Source organism: Psittacula echo, assembly GCF_963264785.1.
Source record: "Psittacula echo genome assembly, chromosome: 6".
Classification (NCBI taxonomy): domain Eukaryota; kingdom Metazoa; phylum Chordata; class Aves; order Psittaciformes; family Psittacidae; genus Psittacula; species Psittacula echo.
Window position 1 is genome coordinate 19,573,722 of NC_137743.1, and position 17,377 is coordinate 19,591,098.

Consider the following 17,377-nt stretch of genomic DNA (forward strand, 5'->3'; position numbering starts at 1 on the left):
CAAGTCTATATCTCCTTATTCCTCAGCTGCCTCCATGGTCTTTGAAGCTGGGGGGTTTAGAGTGCATGAACAAATGTTTGGGTGACATCTAGGCATGGAGGGCAGGAAAACATTTCTACAAGTTTTTCTGACATTGGATTCCTTGTTGTTTGGAAGTTATCTATTGCCTGCTCAGTTACCTGTGTCTCAAGATCTTTTGACTGTGTCGACACTGTAAGTAAATGTGAGGAGGAAAAAAGAAGTAAAAAAAACCCCAAGTTTTCTCTCAAGTAGATAAATGATTTAATTTAAACAAAGGTCAGTTGTACTTCAACAAACAAATGAACAAATCCCACATTTTGGTGTTCATGGGAAAATACAAATTGGGCATGGGAATGGCTCTGTGGGGTACATAAGATGCACATGGGAACAACAGAGTTTAGCCTTAGGAAAATCAGTCTTGCAGTCTTGTAGAAATAAAAATCGTCCAACTTCAGTGATCCCTGCAGCGTGTGCTCAAGTATATGCACGTTTTCAGTTTTCATTCCTATACACCTCAAACTTCTCAGGAAGACAGGAGTTAGAGTAACACCATAAAACTCCTCAAACTATGAGGAATGCAAGAAACAAGTGCAGGTAAATACTGCTATCCATTATGTGTGTCTCTGTGTTTACCTTTTCCCCAGGTATCACCCTTATTGCAAAACAGAAATTCTGGAAATTTCTGCTGAGTGAATCATGTGCATGTGGTTTCAATATTTTGTCATTAGTTCAATGATTTTCCGATACATTTTCTCAGTTGCTTCAAGGCCCCAGATGAAATCAAGATGACCCCAAGAAGGAAAGTGCTCATGATAAAGGAGATTTTTAATCCGAGGGAGCAGCTTTGCTGTGTCTTTTGGATCTCCAAATTTGTCCTGTCCAGCAGTCCAGACAGCAATTGGTGTGCTTATTTCCTCTATCTTGTACACAGGAGGCGAAGACTGTGAGAAAGGGAGGAGACTTGAGTGAATGCTGTTATAGCAGGGGTTGCTTTTAGAGGAAGGATTCTGTGCAAGCACCTCTCTTTCTCTTCTGCACTCACTGCAGTAAACAGTAAGGATTAAGCCCACCCTCTTAGTGTCTATTACCCTAATCCCTTTCCCTGTCTACTATGAAAAGTAATGATCCATTTTATTCCCGTGTCTTTCCATAGGACGTGGCAGAGTTGTCTTGCAGTTTAAAGCCTGCTTTTGCCTTCAGAACAGATATGAAAAGAGCCATGTCTGTTTATCAGTCAAGAACTGTTGAGCTTATTAATGTGTATATTTAAAGTGGGAAGATCTTTAAGTTTTGTTGGGGCACGGAGTGCAACTGTTGGTCTTAGTTGTTATGCTTTGGATTTAAGTGTCAAAGAAATACTTTGGTCCTTTATAATTTCACTCTAGAATTTTTCTGAGCTTCCCAAAACTAAGGTATGCATTTCAGTTTTAGCTGTGAGAATCATTTCTTTCCTTAGCTGAAAGGCAGACCTTGAGGATTTTTGGGGCAGTGAAGAGCCCCATACTCATCCAGTCTTAGGATTGGCTGTTAGCCTTTTGGGAATGGCAGGTAAATTGACATGTCATTGGACACATGTCTGCATCAGTAAAAGAAGCAAACCAAACTTTCTTAGCTGTTTGCAGGGACCTGCCTATACCTTCTCTGTGAATAGAATTTTATGAGTATTAAATTCAGGAGAAACTTTACCTCAGACATTCTCTTCCTCTTTCTGTATCACCCACGGGTGCTGAAATGTGAATTCTTCTGTTCTTAGTTTTTTCAGGACCTGAGGATAGTTCTCAGTAAAACTGTATTGCCTTACCTGGTTGTATTTCTTCATGTTTTCCTTAGGGCCATAGTCATAAGCTTGCAATTGGCCTGCAAATCTTATCTGTCAAAAGAACAGATAGAAGTGTTGAGGGACCGAGAAGCAGTGTGCAGGAGGCATTTTCCTGCCTGTGATTGAAGCCAAGGCTTAGACAGTGAACTCTGAGTTATTCCCGTCCCTTCCTCTGATTGCAGGCTTCCATGGACATTGAGGATGGATTGTAGGGTGAGTAGCTCCATCCTTTCCTCTTGCTAACTTTTTCTCCTGATCCCCAGTCACGTCCCTTGGTATGTTTTGTTATTAAATTTTCACTTGAGTACCTTAGTTAACTAAAGTTGGAGTCCCTGTTTGTGATGCACAGTTGGGTTCAGTTGTCACACAGGAAGAGGACCTGAATGTCTGGAACATTTCAGGTTTATTACTAGTTTATTACTAGTCTAGCATAATATAAGATTTTTTTTTTTCCCATCACGTCTTTTGTTTGTCAGGTTTGTCTGGCCTGTTTACAGCAGTGGTGACACTTGCAAAGGCTCTGTAGTTACACAAGTGGAACATTAGACACAGGCATTAGCCTTCCTGATCTGATTGTCTAGAAGAGACGCTATATGCCCTGCAGGACTGATGTTAAGAGTTAAGTACACATCTTTTGAGGATTTTTTGTTTGATTTTTTTTTTGTGGGTTTCAGTGTTGATTTTTTTTGTTTGTTTCTCTGTGTGTGTTGGTTTTCTTTTTCTTTTTTTTTTTTTTGTTACTTTATTTTGCACAAAATCAATTTTATTTGTGAGTGGTTGCATGTAATAAAGGATTGTTTATTTACAATAATATTTATTAATAATTATTAATTAATTTTATTAATTAATAATATATATTAATAGTATTTATATATTAATAATATAATATATAGTCATATATTAATTATATTTATTAATAATTATTTATTAACTGCGGGAGTATGATATAGTAGTCATCACAGAAACATGGTGGGATGGCTCCTACGACTGGAGCGTTGGAATGGAAGACTACAGGCTCTTTAGAAAAGACAGGTCTGGCAGGCGGAGAGAGAGAGTTGCTATTTGTGTTAGGGATAGGCTGGAGAGTATGGAACTCTGTCTGGGGATGGGTGAGCAGTCAACAGAGAGTTTGTGGGTCAGGGTTAAAGGGAGAACAGCAATGGGAGACCTTACTATGGGGATCTGTTATAGACCGCCTGATCAAGAGGAATCTGTGGATGAAGTGCTCTACAGACAGATAGGAAAAGCCTCATGCTCACAGGCCCTTGTTCTCATGGGAGACTTCAACCACCCTGACATCTGTTGGAGTGAAGGTACGGCCCAGCACAGGCAATCCAGGAGGTTCCTCGATTGTGTGGAAGACAGCTTCCTTCTGCAGGTAATAGAGGAGCCGACAAGGAGAGGTGCCATGCTTGACCTTGTGCTCACCAACAGGGAAGGGCTGGTTGGAAATGTGACATTCCAGGGCAGCCTTGGTTGCAGCGATCACGAGATGGTCGAATTCGAGATCCTCAGGACAGTGAGAAGAGCGTGCAGCAAGCTCACTGCCCTGGACTTCAAGAGAGCAGACTTTGGCCTCTTCAGGAACCTGCTCAGTAAGGTTCCATGGGATATAGCCCTAGAGGGCAGGGGGGCCCAAGACTGTTGGTTGTTATTCAAGGATCACCTGCCACAAGCTCAGGAGTGTTGCATCCCAACTAGAAGGAAGTGCAGCAGGAGGGCCAGGAGACCTCCTTGGATGGATAAGGAGCTGCTCAGGAAAATTCAGAGGAAAAAAGAGGCTTATAGAAGGTGGAAGCAAGGACAGGCGGCGTGGGAAGAATACAGGGATGTTGTCCAGGAAGCTAGGGACCAGGTTAGGAAAGCTAGCGACCAGTTAGAATTAAGCTTGGCTAGGAATATAAAGGATAACAGGAAGGAATTCTATAGGTATGTAGCAAATAAAAGACAGACTAGGGACAACGTAGGCCCCCTCCGGAAGCTATCGGGAGAACTGGCTACCCTAGATTTGGAGAAGGCTGAGGTTCTTAATGACTTCTTTGCCTCGGTCTTCACTGGCAAAGTCTCTGACTGCACCACCCAAGTCTTGGAAGGTGGACGCAGGGACTGTGAGAATGAGGACCCTAGGCCCACTGTAGGAGAGGATCTGGTTCGAGACCATCTTAAAAACCTAAATGTACACAAGTCCATGGGACCTGACGAAATCCATCCGCGGGTCCTGAAGGAGCTGGTGAATGAAGTTGCTAAGCCACTGGCCATCATATTTGAAAAATCATGTCTGTCAGGTGAAGTTCCTGATGACTGGAAAAAGGGAAATATAACCCCCATTTTCAAGAAGGGGAAAATGGATGACCCAGGGAATTACAGACCAGTCAGTCTCACCTCTGTGCCTGGCAAAATCTTGGAGCAGATTCTCCTGGAAGGCATGCTAAGGCACATGAAAAACAAGGAGGTGCTTGGTGACAGCCAGCATGGCTTCACTAAGGGGAAATCCTGCCTGACCAATTTGGTGGCCTTCTATGATGGGGCTACGAAACTGATGGACAGGGGCAGAGCAGTTGATGTCATCTACCTGGACTTGTGCAAAGCGTTCAACACTGTCCCGCTTGACATCCTTGTCTCTAAATTGGAGAGACATCAATTTGATGGATGGACCACTCGGTGGATAAAGAACTGGCTGGATAGCTGCACACAAAGTTGTGGTCAGTGGCTCGATGTCTGGCTGGAGACCGGTAACGAGTGGTGTTCCTCAGGGATCGGTGTTGGGACCGGTCTTGTTCAACATCTTTGTCGGTGACATGGACAGTGGGATTGAGTGCGCCCTCAGCAAGTTTGCCGATGACACCAAGCTGTGTGGTTCAGTTGATACACTGGAGGGAAGGGATGCCATCCAGAAGGACCTTGACACGCTTGTGAGGTGGGCTGATGCCAACCTTATGAAGTTTAACCATGCCAAGTGCAAGGTCCTACAGCTGGGTTGGAGCAATCCCAGGCACAGCTACAGGTTGGGCAGAGAAGAGATTCAGAGCAGCCCTGCGGAGAAGGACTTGGGGGTGTTGGTCGATGAGAAAATGAACATGAGCCGGCTTCAGTGTGTGCTCGCAGCCTAGAAAGCCAACCGTATCCTGGGCTGCATCAAAAGGAGCATGACCAGCAGGTCGAAGGAGGTGATCCTGCCTCTCTACTCTGCTCTCATGAGACCTCACTTGGAGTATTGTGTGCAGTTCTGGTGTCCTCAACATAAAAAGGACATGGAACTGTTGGAGCAAGTGCAGAGGAGGGCCACGAGGATGATCAGGGGACTGGAGCACCTCCCGTATGAAGACAGGCTGAGAAAGTTGGGGCTGTTCAGCCTGGAGAAGAGAAGGCTGCGTGGAGACCTCATAGCAGCCTTCCAGTATCTGAAAGGGGCCTACAAGGATGCTAGGGATGGACTGTTCATCAGGGACTGTAGTGACAGGACAAGGGGTAACGGGTTCAAACTTAAACAGGGGAAGTTTAGATTGGATCTAAGGAAGAAATTCTTTACTGGGAGAGTGGTGAGGCACTGGAATGGGTTGCCCAGGGAAGTTGTGAATGCTCCATCCCTGGCGGTGTTCAAGGCGAGGTTGAATGAGGCCTTGGGTGACATGGTTTAGTGTGAGGTGTCCCTGCCCATGGCAGGGGGGTTGGAACTAGATGATCTTAAGGTCCTTTCCAACCCTAACTATTCTATGATTCTATGATTGTCTGTCAGTTTAGAAAATCCTGACTTCAAGGCTTAAAGTAGCTGGGAATGTGCTAGAAATCTGCTTGCTGTATTGCCTTTGCTATTTTCTTTTTATACTGATCCTTACTGTCTGATATGTCCTGGGGAAATCTCAGTGCCTGATACCAAAGGGGCAATTCAGATAATGCTCTAGTGTTCCATGGGAAACAGTGCTCCTTCTGACAGGTGCCCATAGAAGCATGTGAGAGGATGTGATGGGCAGTTTCCTAAATCCACCCTCTCTGGACTTCCCTGTGGGCTATTGGTTGAATTAAAAGCAGTAGTAAGAGTTTGTTTATAGGGCAGCATGCAATTATACCTGATGCCAATGGATAAAGTCCTGTGTTGATGTTCCAGCAGGAGAATGTCCTACATATACATCTGTTCGACTCTGGAGAGAAAGCAAAAGTGTTATAAACGCAGTGATCCAAAGTGTTATAAATGCTGTGACAGAATAAAGATGTGAAGGACCTGAGCAACATACTGCTTCTGTGTTAAACCCCCATTTTAATCGGATATGCTTCAAATATCAGACAGAAAACTGAGAAGCAGACTTAGGAATAGCTGTTTAATTGTATGTGCCTGCACACTTTCTCCATGAAAGCAAGTCTGCTCCCTGAAGACAGTACTGTGGGATCCTGTGGTTCAGCAACAGTAGGGAAAAACTTTCCAGTCCTTGCCAAAGTAGATTCCTCACTTCACATCAAATTCCTATGAGCGTGTAAGTCTTTTGAAGCTTTGGTTTTCTCTTCACTTTACTCCTAGTGCTAAAGAAGCCAGCTTACAAAACCGATTGCTTTTTCTTCTTCTTTTTTTTTTTTTTTTTTTTTTTTAGTTCTGCATTTTTATAGTTCTGTTAAGGAGATGTTCTAACTCCATCTCCCCAGATTCCTCCTCAGACTTGTTATCTTGCCCTGAGAACCACATTAGTGATTTAACCCAAGTCAGGAAAGATCCTTAATGGTTTAGCTCTGAAATTCAAAGGGGCTGCAATGCCTCTAACTGCTTTTGCATTGAACCTTTGATTCTCACTGCTTTCCCGTATAGCTTTTACGAGTGGTTGTAGATGGAGAAAAACGGTCCTCAGTCTTTACAGATGTTGCAGTAATAAACGTTACACAGGCCAGCTTCTGCATACTTTGGCCACTGTAAGGGGAATTAAGACACACTACAGCATCCATATGTTAGCAAGCATAGGGACAGCTCTCCTGTCTCTCCTGTCCCCTCTGCCTGGCTCGCTAATCTCTGTGAATCCCACTGTAGATGTGTTTCACTCCACAGACACAGGGGAAGGGCTTTCTGTAGCTCTATAGATTTTTTGCAGAGTAAGTTGTTGAGCACAGTTCTAAGGACAAAAAAAAACCAAAAAAAAAAAAAAAAAAAAAAAAAAAACCACCACCAAAACCCACAAAAACCAGAAAAGGAAAATAAAGAAAATGCCCCTTACTATAGCTTTTGAGGTCCAAGTTCTGGTACAAGCAGTCTGAAAAGTGGGAAGGGAAAAGGAGCTTTTTCCTGCTTTTCAATTATTCCAGTGTTCAGAGGACCCTGGTGTCTGCATGCTAAAGAAGCAAACTGGGAACTGTATTACCAAGAAGTCTGACTCCATCATCCATTTGCTTTTTTTAAAGAGCATCTCTGTATGACCAAAATATGGTTGACTTAGCCTCAAAAGAGGGCACATCTATTGACATGTGTAGTATAGCTCCAGACTGTTTTCTGTCCTTTCTGTGGCTAGGATTTGTCTAATTGTTGCTCCCATCCATCATTAGCTCTAGTACTGTTTGGCACAATGTCCTGGGATTCGCTCCATCTGCTGAGAACTATGTTGTGGTTTATATATGTTTACATTCCTAACAGTTACTAGGTAAGGATAGAGCGGACAGATGTAACTTTTGTAACTTCTGATATCACCTCAGTTTTGCTTTGAGTAGTTTTGCTTATGAGTTCTTGCATATACATACCGTGTTCAGATTTTTAATGCTACCTCCAGCTACATAACAGAGTATGTGGCCACAAAACTTATCCAGGCTTGCACATAACTGTGTCACAGGTCCTCTCAGAAAACCAACCTGGTGCATGGTTCCTTTGCAACCGAATAGTAACTGAGGGAAGGAAAAAACACAATCACAGCACTTTGTTTTGTACCTTGTTACAGGAGTATTTTATGCATGAAACTGTTGCTAATAGCCCATCCTCCTAACTCAGTACTCAAAGATTGCTAAAGAACGTTGCTCTCCCAGTACCCCTTGCAACACCTTCACAGAATCACAGAATCACAGAATATTAGGAATTGGAAAGGACCTTAAAAGATCATCTAGTCCAATCCCCCTGCCGGGGGGAACATCTAGATGAGGTTACACAGGAAGGTGTCCAGGCAGGTTTTGAATTCTTCCCCATAGTGCATCATGTATCCTTCCTTCTTCCTATTACTGTCATCAATACTGGAAGAAACCATCCTCCATTTCTAGTGAAATGACCTCAATGCTCATGCATTTCTGAAGTCCCAGAGATTGTATAGCTGCTACTGCAGCTCTGGTTTAGTTCCTTCTGCATGAGGCCAGCAAAATATTAGTTAACTTCAAGAGCCCTATGATGAGAGAGTTTCACAAGTCTCCTGCTTGACTGGGACCTGCTGCTACAAGCCCTGTATCTCCAGTACTTTCCCCACAGAGTTTGGAACAGATTTTTCAAAAGCACTCAATTCATCCCAAGCTCTGCATCAGCATGTCATCTGTTCAGGAACACTTTGTCTCAAGTTAAGTGAACCCTGTGAAGTTAAGTCAAGCATTGGGACTCTTAGGGAGAAAAATGACATACCCACATCAGTGGTTCAGGAAGATTTGTTATCTTAACCAGAGGGCTTGTAGCATATGAACATGAGGTTACTGGGCCCAGAGCACAGAATATTTTCACCCGTTTAGCCAGCTCAGGGTATGTAGAAAATGCTATGAAGCCTGCAAATACAGAAGAGACAGCCTGAGTTAGTGAAGACATCTTCCACAGACAAGATAAACAAATAAGCAGTAGGTAGCAAATGAGAAATTAGACTAGATCTGCAGCCCATTGTCTGTTGTTCATGTTTGTCTGTGCTTCATGTTTTACCTGAGGTGAATGTTGAAGCTAAGTCCTGAAACTGATTTTATTTTGGAGGCAAGGGCAAGGCTCATTCTGAGTTTTAAAGCATGTCTGGATACTGCATTTATCAGAACAGTTTTTGTAGGCAACATGTCAACAAGGTTTTTGTGATAAAATCAATGCCCCCTAAAGTTCAAAAAACTCCCATAAAACCCAAGTTTTTCATATTACAGTCTCTAAAGGTCTGTGTAGGTTCATGCTTCCATTAAACTGCAGAATAATTAGCTGAATAGTGGGAGCTTTTAATCTTTTCAACCGATTGTTTGCATCAAAGGCAGCTGAAGAAATCCTAGGTCATTACTTTGTTTTGCCATGAGGGTCTTTAAGTAATTTCATGAGAAGAAAAGAAGGAAAAGGTCTGGAACTGTGACGATATATGATTTTCCCACATCTCCTTCTCTTTTCTTCTAGGTCATTTCACATTAATGAACTGGCAGTTGCTCATTTTCTAGTCAATGTCCATTCACGGATCTTACACTGTAAACATCAGGAACCCTTAACTTATTCTAAAAGAAAGTTAGTTGCATTCAGAGGCCATGCAGTGAGTTAATGCTAAAGGCTGGCACTAAGGGAAGATAAGTCATTGACACTTTTTTCCTAATGTTCAGCCTTTGACAATATAATTTTAAATAGTAATATTGCCAGTTAAAGCGACTCATAAACTATGCCTTCAATTTTAACATTGCCATTAAGTCACATGACTTAGTAATGTTAAGGCTCTTTTTCCTTGTCTTGTTATTTGAAGTCATGTATTATATTTGCTGTTTTATCTTTTTAGCTTTTCCTTCCTGTTCACAAAGGAATTAACTGAATGTTTTAATACAAAAGAGGAACTTGAAAATTCCTGTTGCTAAGAATTTAAGAAAAATACCTGAAGTACACAGTAAATAACTACTCTCATGTCTCTAATTATATGAAGAGTTGAACTGTATTTGGATCTACTATTAGGTTTCTTTGCTTATTAAGTGTAGTCAAAGCTTGGTTTAGAAAAGTTTTGCATATTTTCCAAATCTCAACTCAGAAGGCACTTCTATGTTTGCTAGCTCTCTATAAACAAGAAAACAACTGAATCAATAGGGCGACCCACCTCCTGATCAGATATAAACCTGAGTGGTTGTGAACAGTGAGTGTCCTGACATTACCTGATGTTGTGCCTTCAGAGTGACCAATGTAATATACATCCTTCTGTCCAGTTTTATTCATGATGAAGTACAGCTCTGCTGGAATATCATATTTACCCATTTCATCGAAGCTACAGGGGAGAAACACAGAATGTTAGCAGGCAATTTAGCTATCACAGTGTGAATTACTGAGTATTCCATTTTGTTTCCCAGTCTGAAATCTCTTCCCCAGCCAATGCTCTCAAATTTGTGTAGTAGTGAGCATCCTTCTTCATCTGGTTCTTTACTCCCCTTGGTTGGTGTAGACCTTGTTCTAGTGTTGGTTTAGGTAAAAACCATCAGGCTGAAGCTATCTCGTCCCCTCAGAGTTTTTGTCTGAGTAATTTTCCCTCTACAGGGTACCTGAACTGCCAGAACGCTTTCTGGCTGGGATTAAGGGTCTTGTGTTTTAAAGACCAAGTGTTCCCTCGACTGTTTCCCATCCAGACATCATAACCAGCATCTGCGAGGACGAAGCCCAAGCTGTTGTTGGGAAGGTTAGAAATCCAGTGTGTAGCATCTCCTAGAAGAGCATGCTGTAGGAAGACTACAGGCTTTTGCCCTGGAAAAGAAAAATATTCTTATATTGGAGCAGTCATTAATGTGTATTTAAGATTGGGGTGCAGAGTTTAGCTTTTAAGAGGGTTTAAATCTTTCCTCCCTCAAGAAGCCCCCAGGAGAACTATGCATAGATATTGGTTGGAGAAACCTGAGGGGTTTGTTCCATGTAAGCAGGAAACATTTAATGACATTTTATAACAATTTCATGACAGGACTGGCAAATTAGGAATTTAATGAGGAGGCCTCTCCTCAGCTCCTTTTGTACTGGAAAGCAAACTTGCAGGTGACTACATTGAAACCATCTATCCACAGCTGAAAACTGCTGAAGGCATATGTGAATGAAATACAAACATTATTGTTTTGTATTTGTAAATATATTTTGTAAATATAAATAGTGTATGAAAGATAAAGCAGCGTATCTAGCCTTAGGTCTACTTAGTAGCCAGCCGAGCAGGGCTCCTCATCTAACTTTGGTTAAGCTTACTCTGACAATGAGGCTGGTCCAGATGATCTCTGAAGGAGGAGATAGAAATAGGAGGGGGCATTCAGAATGAATTATTCTATAGTTCTAATAAGGAGTATAAACAAAATAGCATCATCAGGGCACCTCAAATTCCAGGTGAAAATTCTTTCTCCATTCAGAAGACATGATGAAAAAAATGAAATGCATTTTCTTTTCACTGATGACCTTATCAACTTGCTTAAGAATATCTCTGTCCTTTGAAGGCTGGGAACTAATATTCATATGCCCAACCTGAGAGACTTTGTTGTCAGGCTTCTATTTTAAATGTATATTACTTAGGATACTAATGCAAAACCTTCCAACATCCAGTTTAACACATCCTCCCCAGCCCACATGAAAGAACAAACCTGTGATATTACAAAATTATTAGAAAAGTCTCAAATAGTAACAGAGACACTGAATGCAGGGATTTCAGATGGATTCAGAATTCAGGCCAGATTCCTGACTAGGTGGCCTTGCTGAGACTGAAAGGTGTGGAACATGTCACGGCATGTGCAAAGGAGAAAGATGGGGACCCATAGAAGGGTTGACTCTCAAGCTTTCTCCTGTTTTTCCTACTTCCATCCTATGACTGTGTCGTACCTGTATTTTGGCTGTTCCTCCCAGCAGGAATTCTGAAAACACCAAGAATGTACCCATCCTCCGTAGTAACTTCGTATTCCTCACTGGGGTATCCATGGTATCTGATAATTTCACTCTGTGAGAAGCCAAAGGAGAGCTTGTGAACATGCAGGTTGTTCTGTTTTGGAGGGTAACCAAGCTGAGCAGTGTGGATGTGGGCTATTCTGAGATATCAGTGCAAGGCCGCTGGCCACAGAGAGCGCGGCTGAGAATGATTATTACAGATCTTGTAAAAAGATGCACCAAAGTCTTCTTCAGTCCTGCTTAAGTGGTAGTTGTCTGGTATTCGACAGCACATTATGGGATGAAACAGGACTGTACTGAGTGACTAACTTTTTGGGAGATAATTTGTCCAGTTTTGCAAGGCTGATACAGATCATACCTTTCTATAAGTTAAATATATAGGAGTGTTGATATAAGACAATGCCAAAAGCTCTGGGATTTGGTCCATAATCAATCCTTCCTTGCCGAAGTGTAGTAGTTAGGCAAGCCAAGAAGGCAAGGCAAACAAGGGTGGAGCTCTTTTCACTAAGGAACTCATAAGACCACCTACACCTAATTTTGCATGTACTGTGAGGAAATCTTTGATGATTCAGAGCAGTGGGTCTTGGATTACTTTGTGTAATGAGAATCTGCTGCTTGAAGGGGGAATTCATCCTCCCTTGCCACTATACTGAGGAAAGAGGTTGTTACAGAAAGGGAGGGCTTTGCTTACTTTGAGACTGGAAACCAGCCTTTGCCTCCACAGCAAAGGAATTCTTCTCTGGCAGCTTGGACTGTTTAGATGTTTCTTCTTAGCTGGTGCTCCCTATCATAGTGCTGGAGGATCTTTGTCCTCTTGCCAGGTTCATACCTTCCCTTCTTTGTACAGCGGCCAGAAATACCAATGTGTGTTGAGAAAGGTGACTGCAAAAAAGTGTCATGAGGCATCACCCAGCCTTGTGTTCATCGTTTTTCTGTTGGGGTTCATCCTAAATGTAGGCAGTGAAATTCTGTTGTTCAGTTGGTATGGACTGGAGAGTGTAGTCTGGCTTTGGTCACAGTCCAGGGCTGAGTCCTGCTGCTGGAGTCAAAATGCAGTAGACTGGATCTCCAGTGCCCCTTTGGAGAGTTACCTGTCCTTGGAGGCAAAAGTAGCAGCCAGCACCCTCCACTGCAGTGTTATGTGTCTGTCCTCATGCCATATGCAAGAGTCGCATCTGTCCCTGGCACATTCGTAGCCAACCCTCATTGCAAAGGTGACTGTAATGCAGTGGTTTTGGAAAAGGCAGGTTGGGAAAATAAGAAATGCAGAAGGGACACTTTTTAGACTCCTCACTGTGACTGTTAGTGATGGGGCAGTGGTAGTGGTATTGGGAGAGACACGAGAAAGAAAGAGAGAAAATGACCCAACTTACAACATTCATAAGGGATTCAGGGTTACGAGTCTTCCTGAACTGGCTTTCATCTGAGTTCAGAGTGGAGGGTGTTGTGAATCCTGCTGAAAAGGCAATTGCTTGAGAGCAGAGCAGCATGAGGAGACACCACATCTTGGGGCTGAATGAAAGAGCACATGCAGGGTTGTCTGCATTAGGAGTGGCATGGAATTCCACAGGAAGACACAACTGGGGAGTTGAAGAAGGTTGCCCACAGTCTGTTCCCCAGGGGCTGCCAGAATAAGTACCTTTGTGAGGAAGCACCCTCTGCAGCTCACCCTGTTCAACAGGCAGGGTTGCAGAACAGGTGAGGAAAACACTTTGACATATCACATGTGAACATGCCTGAGCACTCTGCAGGTAACAAGGGAGCTGTGGTTGGCAGACAGGGCAAGGTGTTGGCATGAATCCAACAGAAGCCTGACAAAGAAGCATGAGTACTTGAGATGACCATCACCCAGATTGTCTGCCTTTATCTGACTCCTCTTCTCTGCCAGCAAGAGAAGTGAAAGCAGAAGAAAGCACTGTTTGTTTCCTGTCTCGCCAGGAATGAGGTGAGAGAGGTCTCTTCCTACCTGCCCTCTACTCCTTTGAGTTCAAATGCCATTCTTGGCGCTGGTCAGGGGTGTATTGGGGTGAGGGACAGTCAACGAGGCTTGTGAAAGGTGCAGAGGCAGTTATTCAGGGACTCTGGGAGGAGATGTAAAGGGCTTAGGGCACTATACTTTCACCAGGTCAGTGCTAGCTTGTGCTTTCACTGTGGGGTGATGTGCCCCAGACCAGGTTCAAGCTCTATTTGAAACTAGTTCCTCTGATAACATGAAGTGAACAACGTCACCATGTGTGGCTCCCCAGAAGCCTCATAAGTCAATTCCCTGTCAGCCTTGCCTTTCAGATTGAAACTGAGTCATCCAGGTCTCCATTTACCAGCCCCTCAGGCTTCTTCACTAGCTCCTTGCTGCCTGCTTCTTCCAAACTGCCTCTCTGTTATCCCCAGAAATTGCGTTTTTCCTGCTGCTACTTCTGAGTCCAATGTTTCTGTCTCAAAATCAATGGCTACCACCAGCCAAGAAACCATGGAATTATTTGGTTTTAGAGCAGTGAGCCGTGGAGCCTGAGACTGACTTCATGTTGCCAAGGGTCTATCTCCCATATTTCTTAGAAATGGCAGTTCATATTGCAAATCTTGTATTGGTCATAGGAAGGTGAGACCTTGCACTTTCCTGGGTTGACTGATGGTACCAGATCAGCTTCTCTGAATGCAGAGTGCAGTCTATCTAGCACCAGGTTATGCTGACTTCACCTACAGTATACATGCTTCCAGGTTTTAGTCTTTATTTCCCAGAACACAGTCAATGTATGCAGGAACACTTTCTTTGCTTTCAACATGAAAATGTTGACTTAGATGCTCCCTAGGAAAGAGAAGGTTCTGCATCCCAGAAGATTACTGGATGTGGGACTGTAAGTTAAAACTTCTTGAAGAACAAGAAAAGCAGTCTTTGCCTGCAAGAGAGCTGCAAGTAAGTAGGATAGGATTTTTTTTTTTCTAATCTGAAGAACTGTACAAAAATGATTCATACATGAAGTTCAGGACTGTGCTTACACATTCTAGAAAAGCCCTTATATATCTAATAGTTGTATGCTATGCCTGCATCAGCGAGGAGAGAATGAGAGCTGCAAAGAGAAAAGTAGTGGCCATTTTGCATGTGGATAAAGGCCATAAAGATCAGACAGGCTATATGAATGTTCAGCAAGAGAATCCATGGGACAAAAGGGTCAGGTAATGCAACGTAAGGCTTCAACTCATTGAGGCATCTAGTAAAATTGCCTCACCAATAATGACTGGGAACATTACTGCTTTTGTAAGCTTGGTTTCCTCAGAAGAAGAGGGCATACTTCTATGACTGCAGTGTGTTTATGTTAGTCCACATTTCTGTCCATTCTGTAATTAACTCTGGATGTCATTTGTAAATACCTGCTATGTTCAGCACTGAGATACAAGCTTGTAAGGGAATGGATTCACAGGATCTTCTGAGGACTGTTTGCTGGGGTTAGTGTGTTGCTGTGGGAAAGGCAGGCCAAAGACAGCTGTTGTATGTTCTGCAACTAGTTTAACAGTCAGCAAAAGTGAACTAGACAACTAGTCAGTGCCCATGTAGCTTGAAAGTAGCCACAGCATGCCTGGACATCGATGTCACTTTGTGAGAGAATGTCATAGGAGACCTGCCTTTATTATAGTTTGCATTAGGAAGTTAAGCAGACTAAGTGAACAAGTTTTTCTGAAACCAGGCATTGCTAGGTCCATTAGACATGGAGAATCCAATGTTTAATGAAGAACAGAGGTTTTCATGCAGCCGCATGTTTCTGGAGTCTGCTTCTAGCATAAGACATCTGCTGTGAGGAGACATGCTGCTCTGTGAAGTGTATTTTGACTTGGAAATGGAGCTACAGATATAAAATAAGAAAGTATTCTCTGGTAATTAATGGGGAAGATGAGCAGGATTTGTGGAAGTTAGGGGGGGTAACCAAGATATTTTTGCACTCTTTAAGTCTCTTTATAGGAAAAGAAATTTCAAATTTTTCTGGTATTTAACCAGAAATTTAACCTTTAAATTTGACTGAACAAATTTAAAAAAGTCAGACCTCATGAGTCATTGGAGAGTTCGAATGAACCAGTGTTTGGAAACACCCAGAACTTTAAATTTGGCATCAAAACACACTGCATTCAATTCCCTTTGTATATTAAATTCCTCTTAATTTCTGTTTTCAAAACAAGAAGCCTCACAACTACGTAGCCAGCCAAACACTATTTTTTAGCTTTCTGTTGTTTTACTCCAGTCTAATGGCAGTAAATTATGCTTCCTCCTACCTGCACAGGGAATCTTATTTGGGAAGAAAAAGTTCTGCTAATGTCTCAGCTTGTTTTCAAATCACTTTCAAAACTAGTCAATGCAATGCGGAGACATTTGTTAAGGCAAACTTTTCTCAGTGCCCTTCAATAATCACCTGGCTTAGCTGGCATGGCTCATGGACTTCCAGTTATTTGCCTTTTAAACCAGATACTGTGGGCTAAGCAATATCAGTCTTGGCAGACCACTGCTCCCTAAGCTTCAGGAATGAAGACAATTAGGAGATGTGAGCAATGTTTTATCTAGTGAGATGGATGGGCATGTTAAACTGTAATTAAAGAATGGTTAGAAGTTAAAAAGGTCGGAGAGAGAAATGCCCTTGAAAGTTCTTTAGATACTTTTAATGAAACTAAGATGGAAGCCCTCCAGAAATTTATCCATCCATCTTTGTTCTTTAAGCAGTCTAAATTTATTTAATGTAAGTTGTAAGGCATGCACACACCAACCAGAGAAGCAACTGTGACTGAATGTATATGAGAATGTGCTGCCTTGCCTTACTCACTAACAAAACATGCATGTGCATTACACTGCAATAGCAGAAGGTCCAGTTTACACACACTGTTGCAACGTTGTGACTTTCATTCCCTTGTTCTCAGCCTGAAGAAAACAAGCTGAGTGAAATGAAATAGTTGCTCTTGTTCTTCCTTTTGTGCAGGTGGCACTTCTTTGTCTTCTATCGTGAGCCAACAAGCACTTCTGTGCATACCAATAGGCATACAGATCCGAGAGACAAAACGCTGTCTGTTCTTACAAGCAACTGCACAAAACCAAGGCTGAATGTCTTTATGGAGACAGGCAACAGAGAAAAAGACATATGAAGACATATGTATAAGCAACTTACCTCTGTATGGACTGCCTTGCTTGTATCCTCTGCCTCAGTTCCTAGTCTGTCTCCACTAGCAGACTGATTCACTGGCAGAAACCTGCGCTGATAAAAGGAAGCCAGAAAACAATGAGCACTTCAGGGTAGCAGCTGTCAGTGTCATGAGTTGGCAGCATGTATTGTAGAGCGTGTTTAAGTGTTGCTTTGGCAATGTTTCAGAAATGGGGAAATCTTTGAGATGAAAAAGATCTTCTGGTGAAATTCACAAACCCAAAATGTGCTGTGGAGCAGGAAAGTTTAAGAAGTACCTACAAATCAGTAATTAGGATGTTTAGCTTGTACCTGGGTGTTCCAGTTCCCTGAGGCTGTGGCAGACCTTGCCCTGTACTGTCATCCAGCTGAGGGGCTGTTCCAGATGTAATCTTTTCAGGACAAAGAGGAGGAAGTGTCCAGCTTCTTTCAACATACACTTTCAAGAGCACTGTCTCTGCTATTGCTTTTCATTTACTTTATGTTAACTTTAACATTACAGACTGTCTTGTTTTTCAGTGAGCAACACAACTCATGAAACCCATCTTATTCTATATTAGTCACTCAGAGTCGTCATGGCTTCTGTAATGACACTCTGGTGCCAAAGAA

The 17,377-nt window shown here is 42.5% G+C and overlaps 1 protein-coding gene across 1 annotated transcript; it reads right to left on the reverse strand.

The window, feature by feature from the left end:
* Positions 1–731: 731 nt before the first annotated feature.
* Positions 732–16,914, reverse strand: LOC308222731 (gastric triacylglycerol lipase-like; the record flags this gene model as incomplete). Its single annotated transcript, XM_080621082.1, is given in 10 exon segments — positions 732–962; positions 1,823–1,891; positions 5,908–5,979; positions 7,553–7,693; positions 8,409–8,545; positions 9,869–9,978; positions 10,250–10,448; positions 11,553–11,667; positions 16,757–16,876; positions 16,879–16,914. Coding segments are annotated over 10 exon segments (1,230 nt in total).
* Between the last annotated feature and the right edge of the window lie 463 nt (positions 16,915–17,377).